Genomic DNA, 14,603 nt, shown 5'->3' with positions numbered 1-14,603 from the left:
TGACTAGAGGGTTATTTGTATTGATCATTTCAAAGGATCAACTTTTGGTTTCATTGACTTTCTATTTTTCTGTTCTCAACTTCATTAATTTTTGCTTTTGTTTTTCTTTTGCTTGTTTTGTGTTTACTTTTGCTCTTCTTCATGTACCTTCTCAAGGTACAAACATAGATTGTTGACTTTATGTCTTTCTTCTCTAATATAAGCATTTGACACTATAATTTTTCCTCTGTTGCTGCTTTAGCTGAATCTGATGTATTTTGATATATTTTTCTTTTTGGTAAGTTCACAATATTTTCACATTTCTCTTTGATCCATGGGTTATTTAGAAGTGTTTAGTTTCCAAGTGTCTGAAGATTTCATTGTTAGCTTTCTGTTATTGATTTCTAGTTATATGATTCCCTTATGGTCAGAAAACATGATTTTTATAATTTCAATTCTTTTACCTTTGTTGAAGTCTATGACCCAGGACATAGTCTGTATTGATAAATGTTCCATGTGCACTTGAAAATAAAAAGTGTATTCTTCTGTGTTGTGGGAGTGTTCTATAAATTTCTATTAGATTCTGTTAGTTGATGGCATAATTTATATTGATCAATCTTCAAATTCACTCTTTTCTGTCATCTCCTTTCTGCTAATAAACCTCTCCAGTGAATATTTTATTTTGGTTACTCCTATTTTTCAGGTTTGTTTAAAAAAGATTTTATTTATTTAATTTAGGTAGAGAGGAAGGGAGGAAGAGAGGGAGAGAAACATCAATGTGTGGTTGCCTCTCGTGCACCCCCCACTGGGGACCTGACTTGGCCCACAACCCCAGCATGTGCCCTGACTGGAAATCGAACTGGCGACCCTTTGGTTCTCAGGCCGGTGCTCAATCCACTGAGCCACACCAGTCAGGGCCTGTTTTTTAGTTCTAAAATTTCCACTGGTTCTTTATGTCTTCTATTTCTTTTAAAAAAGTTTTTCTTTATTGACTTTAGAGAGAGGAAGGGAAGGAAACATCAGTTCATTGTTCCATCTATTTATGCATTCATTGGTTGATTCTTATATGTGCCCTGACTGGGGATCAAACCTGCAACCTTGGCTTATCAGGGTGATGCTCTAGCCAACTGAGCTACCCAGCCAGGGTAACATCTTCCATTTCTTTGCTGAAACTTTCTATCTTTCTATTTGTTTCTTCTCCCAGTATGTTTATACTGCTGTGAAGACTTTTCTTTAAATTCCAATACGTCCGTCACCTTAGGGTTGGTTGTCTTTTCCCTGGAGATTTCTTTGTATACTGAGTAATTTTACATTATATCCCAGATGTTTTAAAATTGATTTTAGAAGGCTCTGGCTATGTAGCCCACTTGGTTAGAGCACTGTCCCAATACTCTGAGGTTGCAGGTTCGATTCCTGGTCAGGGCACAAAGAAGGATCAACTAATGAATGCTTCAATAAGTACAGCAACAAATCAATATTTCTCTTTATCTCTCCCTTCCTCCCCCCCTCTAAAATTAATAAAAAAAAAAAGCTAAAAACTTTATTTTCAAGAAAGGGAGGGATAAAAGAAGAGGGAGAGGAGACAGACAGAAACATCAATTTGTTGTTCCACTTACTTGTGCATTTATTGGTTGATTCTTGTATGTGCCCTGATTGGAGATCAAACCCTCAATCTTGGTGTAACAGGACAACACTCTAACCAACTGAGAAACCTCGCCAGGCTACTCTGAATATTTTCAATATTGTTTTGAGACTCTGGATCTTGTTAAAATCCTAAGATAATTTTTAAAAATATTTTATTTATTTATTTTCAGAGAGAGGGGAAGGAAGGGAGAGAGGGAGAAAAACACTGAAGTGTGAAAGAAACATCGATGTACAAGAGAAACATCAATCTGTTGCCTCTCACATGCCAACTGGGGACCTGGCCCGCAACCCAGACATGTGTACTGACCAGGAATCGAACCAGCAACCTGTTGCTTTGTGGGACAATGCCCAACCCACTGAGCCATGCCAGTTAGGGCAAGAATATTACCTGTTTTAACAAGCAATTAACCAGTTTGGTTCAGGCAGCAACCTGCCTTCTCTTCACTGTGGTTCCACTCTTGGTTTAATTTTCAGTTTGTGGAGGTTGTGGATCAGCCTGCATGTGTGCCACTCAGTGGCCAGGCAGACGTGGACAGTGGTGCAGCCTGTCGCTCAGTTCACAAAGCTTTGGTTAAACTGTTTAGGGTCAGATCCGTGCTTGTGCAACTCAGAGGTGAGCCCAGGAGTTGACACAATTCTCCGGGACTGTCCTTTTGATTTTCCTCCTGTGATCTTCTGACGCTTTCTGGTTCTCTGGAGCTTCCCTTCGGAGGCCTCTGACCAAAAAGTTGGGGCTTTAGTTTCTCTAATCTGCTGGGCATTTCCCACTGTGTTTGGGCCAAGCCTCAAGAGAACAAAGAAAAAAAGAGGGGATTTGCCTCACACTTGCGGGGCCACAACTTGTCTCGTCAGAATTTTAAGTGCCTGCCGAGCCACTCTTGCTGTCATTGCTGTAACCACCACCACCATGGTATATGCCTGGGGCTGGAGGTGGGAGAAAGGGAGAAAAGAAAACGGGGTTTCCCCACTCTGACCCTTACGAGTCCCTTCCTGTTCCTCAGACCAGCAATAGAGGGCTCTAAGAGGAGCTCTTTGAGTTCACAGCTGATGTCCATTTCTAGGTTTTGGCTGCCTTGAGTCCATTCTGGGTGATACTGGAGGAGGAAAAACGGTGAACTCACTACTGATTTAGTGGAACTTTAAGTTCTGGTTTCTTTCTCCCTATCATTTACTTGTCTGAGATCTCAGTTGCTCCATGTGTTCTGTCCAGGAGCATGGGGGAGACGGGGTGGGGTGTGCCTTCTCCATTTATAACTTATGTGATCCTGGGCAAATTACTGTACATAAACTTTGTACCTCTTTTGTCTTTGTTAGCAGACAATAATTGTGTCAATTTCAAAAGGTTGTGTAAATTAAGTGACTTTGTATACATAAGGCACTTAGAATAGTGCTCAATTATACAGTAAGCACTTATAGGTGACAGCTTTTATTAATAGCAATCACCACAAATCAGAAAATAGAGATAAGCAAAAACACAAAAATCATCCACAACCGCATGCCCAGAAGTATAACATTATGGTTTGTATTATCTCAGATTTTCAGTCAAGATGTTTATCAATTGATTAAATGGACAAATGAGTAAGTTAATGTAATGTATTGTATCCCCTGCCCCATCTTCCAAATTACGCATTTCATGTCAGGGGAGAGGCAGGTGGTCACAGGATGAAAACTTTCTGCCTCCAGCCTTCATCCCCACTATTCCTCCCACCCCAAATGCTCATCCTTGTTCCCTTTTATCAGGTAACTGCAATTTGTGCTTCTAGTTTCAGTCTAAAGGTGACTCCCTGGGGGCTTTCCTGATCCCAGGCAACATGTACAGATGCTTGTTTCATGTTTTCACGTCACCCTCTACTTCTTAGCACTTATCACACTTAGTTATATAACCATATACGTAAGAACCTCAAAGGACAGGGCAAGTCCTCTCATCCTGTACTCCAAGTTTTGCCTTTGCTCACCCTTCTCTCCCAGACGGTGATCCTGGGCCTCCTTACCTGTCTTCCAAGGCCCTGCAGTAGAAGACTTTTCAGCACTAATCTAGGCAAGTCTGCTTTATAAATGGGACTGCACCACTCAGAGCTGAGCCAATGAGGGCAACAAAGGCACATTTCCACTCCACATCCTGGAGATTCTAATTTGGAAGAAACGGGGGTGAGTGAGGCTCAGGAATACGCATTTTCAAAAGCTCCTTATGATCTAATGCTGGTGGCCCCGCCGCCTGTGGTGGGAACCTTCTGATATGGCTTCCAATGATCCTTGCCTTCTGATGGTTGCTAGGCTGGACCTAGTGAGCATTAAGTGATAGGACGTCTCTTCTGTGGTTAGGCTACAAAAGATTGAGATTGTTAGTTCACCTTGCCAATGTGGTCTCTTGCTCTGAAGGAGAGGGCCACCTGGTCGGCCTCTAACCAAATAAGCTGGAAATGAGGTCCTCAGTCTACGAGGTAGTGAACTCTGCTAAGGATCATTGAGTGTGCTTGGAAACAAGTCTTTCTCATTGGAACCTTGAAATAATATGGTCCTAACATTGGTTGTAGCCTTGGGAGAGACCCTAAAGAAAACTCAGCTCAGTTGTGCCCAGCCCCAAAACACAGAAACTAAATTAATAAATGCATATTGTTTTAAGCAACTAAGGTTTAGGATAATTCGTACACGGCAATAAATAACTAATACACTGCCTATACTTGCCTAAGTGGAGGACCTTCTCTCTTTAGCAGCATTTCATGAAATACTGACTATAGACATTGTCCCTGTTCTTGTGCATAAAGATATGCAGCAGTCCAAAGGCAGATTTTTAGCTTCAGCGACTTTGGTTTATCTTTTTGGTGGCATCTGTTTCATGTGCACAAACTCTGAATTCTCATGAAAGCAAGTTATCTTCCTCTTCCTTTTACTGTAGTGGTCCAGCCCTCCAGCCATCTAAGTTTGCTGTATGGTAGGGGTCAGCCTGTGAGAGTGTGCTTCAAACACTGGTAAGATTCTTGGTTGGGAAGATTTTCCTGGTACCCTGGGCTTAGTTATACATGGAATCCCTAAATCCTGGACCAAATTTCATGCTCAAAAACTGAGCCTACAAATACTCGGCTCTCTCTTCTCCATGTCTGGGTCAAGAGCCCATCTCTTCAAGTCAAAAAGAAATTACATTTGCACATCCTTGGGGCTGTCAGTGGTCCTCCTCCATCTTTGGGCATTAGGCCAAGCAGTACAAGCCCAGCCCGCACTAGACTTTAGAGCCACCCAGTGAAGGATGGAACTAGAGAGGTCAGGAAGTTATGGAGCCATTAGCTGGAACCAGCTTGCAGGAAAACAAGATACTAAGTTCAAGAGAAAAGCTGGCATGGGCAAGGGAGGGGAGACAGGTTTAAAGCACAAGGAATGAGCAATTCCTACACATTAGAGTAGGGGTCCCCAACCTCCCTCCTCCCCATCTGTGGACGCTGCTCTAATTACTGCCTGAGCTCTACCTGCTGCCCAAGCCCGCTGCACCCCCCGACACCCTCTCATCTGTGGAAAAGTTGTCTTCCACGAAACTACTCCCTGGTGCCAAAAAGTCTGGGGACTGCTGCATCAGAGAGTGTGGGGGCAAGAAAGGGTTTCAGAGGTAGAGACTGAGAATCAAGATACAAGCTCAACTTGCTTGTCTAGGGAAAAGCTAAAATGAGAAGCCAGGAGTGGCAGCTCCTGAAATAGGCCTCATTGGACTGGTTTCATTGTCTCCATTGCCTCAAGACAATAAGCTTACCCAGACACTTTAATCCGAGTCAGGATCTTGTCCCCTCTCTAGGTCTATGACTGGCACCTGAGGACCCGTAAAGAGTGGTCTGTCCCAAACCTCCTCCAGTAGAGAACAGCACAAGTTCTGGAGAGCAGCTGAGTCAACACTGGAGCCCTCAGGAGGCAACTGCCTCACATGCAAATGTGTGTGTGGGGGTGCCAACCGTCCCTGACACTGCAACTTCCCAGTTCTAGGAGTACTCAGCAGTTCACTAGGCCAAGGCCAATCCTCTCAGCACAGTGCTGGGGAAGCTCTGCCTAACTGCTGCTGCTTACTGTTAATTGAGAGGTCTGTGTGGTTCTGACGCAAAAACTGAAGTTTCCTGTCAATTCTTCCCCTTATAATTCTGTAAGGTGGAAGGAAGCAGGCTGAACACGGCTGCTGGGGAGCAGGGGCAGCGATCCTCACTTTGCATCTCCGGGGCCTGTCACACGCCGGTGCTCACGAAGTACCTCCTGTTTCTGAATAAATGCTGAGCTACTGAGCAATCTGTTCAAAGTCAGGTAGCCCAAGACTCAGCAGCTAGTATCTGGTTCTCTTCATTTTCCAGCACTTCACTTTAGAGTGGACTGGAATGAACCTTCTTCCCATCCACAAATACCGAGGACAAATGAGCCCTGGCCAGGTGGCTCAGCTGGTTGGCGTGTCACCCTGTATACCAAAAGGCTGAGTGTGTTCGATCCCCTGTCGGGGAACATACAGGAGGCAACTGATCAATGTTTCTCTCTCATACTGATGGTTTAATCTCTCTCTCTCTCACATCAATAAAAATATCCTCAGGTGAGGATAAAAAAAAATCTAAAGAAAAAGACAGAAGATACCCAGTTCAGGGCATGTTTGTATATAGATTTCTCATAGATTTATTTCTGTATTATGTTATATATAGATATATGCATATATGCTTTTTTTTTAATACAATCTATATCCCCTTCCCTTCCCCACAAAACTCACAAAAGGAAGTATAAATCCTTCCAGGATTGCCATCAGGCTTTCCAAGATAGCCAGAGCCAAGAAAGAACCATCTCTTGACATCTCAAGAAACAGCTGCCCTTCTTAGGCTCTGGGGTCACTGAGGCAGCAGCATTCCCAGGACCCAAGGGGAGGTGAGAGGGAAGGACAGGACTGTAGTGTGACCGATTTCTAGGATGAAAGTGTCCAGTGACTCCTAGAATGGCAGACTGGCTCCAAGGACTCTCAGGGTGGGAACGAAGGCGGAAGCCCTATGGCTCTGCAGATGCTGCCCACATGGGCTGGGGGTGGGGAGCAGGAATTGGGGATTAGTCATGCAGGGGTGGGGTGGTGAGATAAGGACCACATGGGTTATACTGGAGACACAGCAGCTCCACCTATTCAATGACATAGAAGAAACACGGACAGATGCTGGCTCTTAAAAATACAGGAGGGAGAGCACGGTAGGAAGGGTGAGGGGGACAATGGGACACATGAGAAAGTCACAGAAAACAAAATGTACCAACAAAAACATGACTTATACTTGCCTCCCCCCTAAAGAAGGTGGGTGTGACCTATGCTTGGGGGTAGGGGAGAGAAGAGAGGTGAAAGGTCATGAACCTAAGATTATCAGCTGGCCAGGGGCACAGGAAGGCTCTTTGAGGACTCCTAAGGGTCAGGCAGGCAGCTAGGACCCCCTATCTCCAGGGGAAAAAATGACAGTCCCTTTAGTTCGACTTGGACCAAATCTTGGCGCTCCCTCGGAGCCTGGCAAGGGGGAGAGAGAAAGAGAAGCTGCAAGGAATCCCCTAACCCCTGAAGACTCCCCCCATTTCCCTGCCCCCCTGCAAATGACTAAAGGGAGTGAAGGCAGCCAGGTTTCTCCCAAGGAAAAGCAGGCACCCCAGAAGCAAGCAATTCCTGCCACATCGGCTCACCCCTTGCCCTTTGAGGCTTTCTTGCTGGGCTGGCGCTGGTTGGTGCCAGCAGCTGGTTCCCGCAGTTCAGTCAGGTGTTGCTCAGGGTCCTGAGTTGTGGCTGCAGCTGCTGCTGCTGTGGTAACTTTAATGGTTTTCTTAAGGTTGGCGACCTATCGGGATGAAAGGAGTGCGAAATAACAGAGAAGGTTCCTGTCCACCTTGTCTGTCTGCTACAGCCGCTGTCCAAACCCCTCTGCACCAGAAAACTGGCCCAGGCTGGGGGAACTTGGGTCTGTCTTGCTCCCCTGCCAGCTCACCTCACTCTCAATCTGCTGCTTCAGGCCCAGCTGCTGCTCCTTGTGCTGGTTGGCACGGCTCACCTGCTCCTCAATGCCTGACAGCACTACCTCACAGCCCACACACCTGTGGGAATTGGGAGAGAGAAGTGTCAGCAGAAGAGAGCCGTAATCAGACTCACTAAAAATAGACTCAGAAAGAACCCTAGATTCTGATATGCAAACCCTTGTCTGAGTTAGGAACTTTCACCAGGGCGTCTGCAAAACCACCTGCAACAATATTCCCAGGAGCTGGAAAGACACTTGCTAAGATAGGAGAGGTATAAGGCAGTGACAGGAGCGATGTGCAAGATGGAAGTAGGAACTAAAGCTAAAATGGGATAGGGGGTGCTAAAAAAGGGGAAAGAAGGTATTAATTAACTAAAGTTAAACAAGGACACAAAGAGAAAAGCAGAAGTGGAAGAGGCCCAGGGCCTTTGGACAGTTACAGACCAAGGGGCTGAACCCAGCCTAAGACAGGTAACCAACTTCCCAGTGAGGATCCTCTCAAGAGCACCCCTTGCCATTCCCTCCCCCAATTACTACACCAAGGACACCATCTCCTCTCTCTTGCCTCCCAAGCCCCTCCACTCCTGTCTCCCCTCAGAAGCCTTTGGAGGAACGAGCTCAATTCCCTTCATCCTCTTGGATTTCACCTCTGTAGCCCATCCCTCACCCCTGTGAGCCCATCCAAAGCATCTCTCCCTTTCTTGGGGTGAGAAGAGGAGGGACAGTGCCAGGACACAGGTCTCACCACTCTTGTAGGGTTCGGGCGATGGCACTGAGGTCCTGGCGCTGGATGTCCCGCCCAATGCTGTAGTCAACCTCCAACCGCTGATTGCGCTGGTCCAGGGAGCCACGAAGCACATCGGCATACACGGCCTCAATGACAAGGTCTTCCAGCTGCCGCACATTTCGCAGGGCAAGGGCCTCCAGCAACACTGCATATGGGATACACTGGGGCCCGGGAGGCCGGGCTGGGATTTGTGAGGTTCTGCCATAGAGAAGGGCTTCCAAGGTTCTTCCTCCCTCCTCCTCCCCACCTAGGCTCATCTGCCTCCCCTCCACTCCTATTCCTAAATCATTGCCTCTAAAAGGTTGGTTCTAAAGTGAAATAAATACAAGTATTACAGCCTAAAAAATAACAGCATGAGAAGGACAATCGTAAACAAAATAATTGACTTATGCTCTCCTACTACCCTTAGCTCCAACATCACAGAGGAAGAAAGTGGCATCTGCCTTTGGCTGCAGCTCAGGGAAGCACACAGGCCTTGGTTAAGACCAGCCTGACATAACAGGAGTACGTGGTATGGGAGAGGTCTGGAGTTACTGTTGACCTTCCAAAGGGGTTTGTCAGAATAGACAGCCTGATTTAAGTAAACTCAGAATGAATTATGGGAAAGTCTACGAATGACTGGGAGAGTGCACAGGACAGGAGGGGGATGTTTAACAAAAACCAAACCTAATGGCCAATGCAGAAATACTTCTGGGTTATATAGTTCTTATTCCAGCAAATTGAAGCCTAGCACTTCCCCAGAAGAGAGCCTAGTTTGCAGCTCCGAGCACAGAGGCTGTTTGCATTCGGACCTTCTACAGTGAGGAGGAGGGTGAACCTTGTACAACACAGTGAATGCCATCCTCGTTGCTATTTTGACCCCAAACATAAAACATGTTTCATTTAGAACTTAAGTTGATTGAAAAATAAAAGCAAAACAGCAAACTAAAAGGCTACAGGTAATGGAGTTCAGATGCAGATCTCAGAGGGATGTTGGGAGGAAAGTGGGAAGAGGCAACAGTGTTTCAAAGGCTGTCTCAGTACAAATTCCCTTCAGATGGGCCCTTATGAAAGGACAAACAAAAGGGTGCTGGGGGGACTGTCACTCACTTTGACTTTGGCAGCGAGGGTAACGACAGAGAGGTGCCGAAGCTTATTCTTCTGAGCCTCTGTGAGTGGGGGAAGATTCCGGGCTTCAGCTGGAAAAAAGGACAAAAGTGTAGGAAATCCTGATTTCCCTTTTGTGGGAAGGCCTAGCCTCTGTCCCTTTCAATTTGTTTGTTTTTTAAGTTTTCCATGCCAATTCAGGTCTTGACTCTGACCCTGTATACCTAAGGGATCTAAGTAGGATACCCCAGGAATTTCCTCTGAGTCCCTCCAGAAATCACCCTTCTCCCACCTTCACTACTCCAGAACTCCAGCCCCTCTGCCTACCTAAGTAGTCGGCATATGTTCCATAAGCAAACACCGTGAGCAGGCGGAACGTGGAAGCGAAGTCACTCTCGGCCAGCTGCAAGAATATGAGGGAAGAGATGACTGGAAGGACCTCTATCCACCTTCCTCCCAGCCTTACCTTGTTTGGAACCCCATGTTCTGGCCCCATCTTTCCCCTCCATTAACACTCACAGCTCACTAGAAGGAACTCTGCCTCTCTGATGGCTCTCCCCCCAGGAAGCCCTCATTTCGACCTCCAGGCCTCCCCCGCCCCCCACAATGCCCTCTTCCTCCATAAGGCTCCAATCCCTACCCTAAATTCAGGGCTGAAACCTTCAGAGTGTTCAGTATCTAACACACACACACACACACACGCACACCAGACATTGCAAATGTGTTTTTTATTTGTAAATTTGGTGTGTTTAATATTTGTAAATTTGATTATCTTTAGGCAGTCTGCTCTATTCCCTAATTAAGCAGACCCCTGCCTCAGTCTCATCCATCTCCGACAGCTACACGGCCTAGGCAGCCTCTGGAATTTGTGGCCTCTGCTTCAGATCTGCCTCACCCAGGGGGCTTTCATCACACAGGCCAGCGCCCCTGCCCCACCCCAGACCTCCTCTCCTCCTATCACTGATCAGTCTTTCTGGCATTTCCTCAAGCAAACCCTGCTTAAGATTGTTACCTAAAAATTATCTTTCTTTTCAATAAGATTACAGACCCAGTCTCTCGTATCCTTCTTAGGTCAAATAGAGCTAAGTATGTAGGTGTCTCTCTCAATAAATACTTGCTAAATAAATGATCTGTAAGTGTATAGCCATCATCTGATTTCTGTAACTGAAATGTAAACTTCATTAGGGTAAGCACAGTTGTCTTTTGCTTTTCTGGCATTCCCAGACAACTAGCAGAGTGCCAAATAGGCACCCAATAAATACTTTTTCTTTTTTTTTATCTGGATTGACTCTTTGGTTCCACTGCAGAGGAAAGCAGGGAAAGAAGTCAGCCACAGTTTTCTCCACACCACAGAGTAATCCCAAAAGACTAAATCCACTGACTCAATCACTGGCCCTCAATAACTTAACTTACAGCTTGCCCACCTATAACTATGGCAGTTCTCAAGATGTGGGCTGGTGCCATACATCTCCGCAACCTATCCACTCTGGGCTGTAAACTCTTAACTCTACCACTTTTGTGGGAACAGTTTTCTCTGCTGTGTTCCTAGCACCCTCTAAATGATTGAACTGAAATCAATTAGCATATAGTGCAAAGGGGGGAAAACAGAGCATGCCAATTTCATGTTCATTCCTTCCATTTGTACCAGACTTTACACTTCCCCATAATCTCACCTGATTTCTATAGTAATGGTGAGGAGCAAAATCAGCTCCATTTTCATAAAAGAAAACTGAAAACCTAAAATAAAAGTGACCTGATCAAGGTGATATGATTATTAAGAGTTATTATTACACTGATGGAGATGGGCTGGAATCAGGTCTCCTATTCTAAATCACATTGTTCTTTTGTTTACAAATGAAAAATACTGAGTTTTACAGATCATCCATCCTCTACAGGAAACTAAGAGGTTTACTTATATACTCACTCTTGCCAGGTGCCAGTTAATCATCATCCTATTCTTGTTCAACTGAACGGTTATGGGTTGCAAAATGAGCCCTGCCCACCCCTTCTCAAATTCAAACGTTAGCCCCAAGATTCCCTGTGGGCCATCCAGGCCAGGAACCCACCTCTCTAACATTAGGCATATCCAGCAGTTCCCCAAACACGTAGACACCAGGGGCCTCCAGCACCTGGTGGATGAGTGTGGCCAGCGCTGCCCCCTTGGCCGACTTGGCCAGGAGCAGAAATTGCTCTTGGTTCTGCCCTGTCACCTTCACCTCGGCACTCATGGCTGCACTGAGCTGGGGGGACCTGGGCTCAGGATGCCTGGAGCTGCAAGGAAAGAGGATGTGAAGGTGGAGGTCCCTGGACACTGGGAGGATGAGAAGCACAAGGGCTAAGGCTGACTGCAGAGGCACAGTGACTACTGCAATGGGCAATCAGCGATGAAGCGGTCTAAAACTCCAAAAGATGCCTGGCTGAGACTTTGGTTGCCACGCCCAGTTCCCCCCTCCCCTGGGCCTAATCCCAAGCCCCATGACGTGCACCCCAGTGAACCCCAAGACATAGAATGCAGTAGGGGGAGGGGTGTCACATGGTGTCTACCCCAACGACAACGCTTCTTCAAATCTCCACTGGTGCCCGGCAAGTGCCCCCAACCATGTGACCTCACCCTCACGATCCTTCCCCGTGGCTCCGCCTCCTCCCTTAAAGAGGCCGCCCAGAGACTGGGGGCTCCCGCAGACTGTTGCGTTGTACCCAGGATTAGACTCTGAGGGCTGCTACCTGCAAGCTTCGTCTTCCAGAGACCCAGGCGGGGCCGCCACTCCGTCACCTCCGGCAGCTGTTTCTAGTCTTTCCTGCCACCTCCCCGCAGGGTCTCTCTGGCCGCTAAACTCTATGGTTGGCTTCCGGCTGTACTTCCGCTCTTACTAGAAGGTTTGGGAGCGGGACGTGTCCCTGCTCCCGCCTTCCAACCCCTGAAGTTTCTGTGAGCGACTTAAGCATTCTACTCTCTGATTGGCTGTTGAGGAAAGACTGACGGGAACATTTTTTCTGCTTTGTTTCAATAAAACTTTATTGTTGCCCAGCGCTAAACTCTAAATGCAGAGGGAACCTCTGGTCTCAGGCAGATAGCTGGTGGTTGTGTTTAAAATGTCAGGATGGATGCATGAACAGAAGCAACAAGTCCAATTAGGAGGCTACTGTATCTAGGCAAGAAATGGTTGTGGCTTAGACAGAAGTGATCATTGTGGAGGTGAGAAATAGTTGTGTTGTATATTTAATTTAGAGCTAAAGTGAACAACCTTGGCTGGTATGGCTCTGTGGATTGAGTTCCAGCCTGCGAACTGAAAGGTCGCTGGTTCGGTTCCCAGTTAGGGCACATGCCTGGGAATGTTTGTGGGCCTGGTCCCCAGTAGGGGGCACGTGAGAGGCAACTGATCAATGTTTCTTTCCCTCCCTTCCCCTCTCTCTAAAAAATAAATAAAATATATTTTTAAAAAAGCTAGAGTGGACAGAATTTTGCAAATGGATTAGATGTGAGGTGTGAAAGAAAGAGAAAGCATTAAGAATGAGATAATTTTATTCTTATGTGAACTTTTCCAGAAAACAGGAAAAGAAAGGACACCCCTCAACTCATTCCATGGGGCCAGAATTACTTTGATAACCTAACCAGAAAAGGGCAATATTAAAAAGGAAAATTTCAGGCCAGTCTCACTTATTAACAAAGATACAAAGATCTTCAATAAAACATTAGCAAACTGAAGCCAGCAATGTGCAAAAAATATCAAAATCCAAGGCTAACTTGAATTTATGCCAAGAATTCAAGGGGAGATTGATATTATAAAATACATCACTTTATTCATCATATTAATAGATTAAAGGAATGAATCATACAGTCAAATCAATAAATATAGGAAAAGCACATGCTGAAATCAACATCCATTTGTGATTTAAAAAATCTTTTAGAAAAGTAAAAGAATTTGTTAATCTGATAAAGGAATGCCTGGCATCACCAATTCTATTCAGTCTTGTAATGGGGATACAAGCCACAGCAGTTAGACAAGGGAGGGGGGGACTTAAAGAATTACGTAAAAAGGGAAACAAAGCTGTCACCATCTACAAAAAGTGTGAGAATGTGATAGCAAATGTAGAAAGAACAAAAGAACCTACAAATAATTAGAGTGACTTTAACAAGGATGCTTGACAAAAAACATACAAAATCAATTATATATATATGAACAACAAATAATCAGATGATGAATAATTTTAAAAGTTACTTATTGCAGCCTTGGCATTGCACCTATATGCCCCTAATTAAGATTACATAGATTCAGTTTGTTAGAGCATTGTCCCAATATGCCAAAGTTGCAGTTTCTTCCTTTCTTTTTTAAAAAGATTTTCTTTGTTTACTTTTAGAGAGAAGGGATAGGGAGAGAAACATCCATGGTTGCCTCTCACATGCCCCCAAGCCAGCCTGCAACCCAGGCATGTGTTCTGACTGAGAATCAAACCGGTGACCTTTCGAGCACACAGGCTGGCGCCCAATCCACTGGGCCATACCAGCCAGGGCCAAGGTTGCAGTTCTGACTCCCTGGTCAGGGCACAAATGAGTATAAGAATCAACCAATGAATGCATAAATACATGAAACAACAAATTACTGTCTCTCAAATCAATAAATTAAAAAAAATTAAGTTACTACTTGTAGTAGTATGAAAAATATCAAATACTAAAGTATAAATTTAACAAAATATGTGTAAGACCTGTATGTACCAATTATAATTTACTGTGAGACACTGGAGGCCTAACATAAAAGGAGAGATATTACCATGTTCACAGATTAAAAGTTTTTTTTAAAGATTTTATTTATTTATTTCTAGACAGTGGGGAAGGGGGAGAAAACGAGAGGGAGAGAAACATAAATGTGTGGTTGCCTCTCACATGCCTTCCACCGGGGACCTTTCAGTTTATGAGATAATACCAGACCCACTGAGCCACACCGGTCCAAGCAGTATTCCATGGTTTATGTTTATGTCTTGTTGCACCTATCTTTATATGTTGTATTTCACAGTAACAATACATTTTTAAAAAGCATCTACTTCAGCCCTGGCTGGCATAGCTCAGTGGACTGAGTGTGGGCTGCGAACCAAAGCATCACAGGTTCAATTCCCAGTCAGGGCAC

General features: G+C 45.3%; 1 protein-coding gene across 3 annotated transcripts; it reads right to left on the bottom strand.

The window, feature by feature from the left end:
• Positions 1-6,863: 6,863 nt before the first annotated feature.
• Positions 6,864-12,337, bottom strand: COPS7A (COP9 signalosome subunit 7A). 3 transcript variants are annotated; one of them, XM_045826699.1, is made up of 8 exons: positions 12,205-12,337; positions 11,547-11,751; positions 9,808-9,883; positions 9,484-9,572; positions 8,353-8,555; positions 7,581-7,686; positions 7,282-7,433; positions 6,864-7,111 (listed from the first exon to the last, which is right to left on the bottom strand). In XM_045826699.1, exons 2-8 carry the CDS (start codon positions 11,706-11,708, stop codon positions 7,072-7,074), a joined length of 828 nt encoding a protein of 275 aa, XP_045682655.1. In that variant the 5' UTR covers positions 11,709-11,751; positions 12,205-12,337; the 3' UTR covers positions 6,864-7,071. The 3 variants fall into 3 exon arrangements, with proteins under 3 accessions (XP_045682655.1, XP_045682656.1, XP_045682657.1); XM_045826700.1 differs by having other exon boundaries at positions 12,092-12,233; XM_045826701.1 differs by lacking the exon at positions 12,205-12,337 and adding an exon at positions 12,025-12,078.
• Between the last annotated feature and the right edge of the window lie 2,266 nt (positions 12,338-14,603).

The sequence above is a fragment of the Phyllostomus hastatus genome, unplaced genomic scaffold (genome assembly GCF_019186645.2).
Source record: "Phyllostomus hastatus isolate PE091 unplaced genomic scaffold, TTU_PhHast_1.1 phas_scaffold_755, whole genome shotgun sequence".
Lineage (NCBI taxonomy): Eukaryota > Metazoa > Chordata > Mammalia > Chiroptera > Phyllostomidae > Phyllostomus > Phyllostomus hastatus.
The sequence above is the reverse complement of the archived record's forward strand: the minus strand, read 5'-3'. Positions and strand labels throughout refer to the sequence as shown.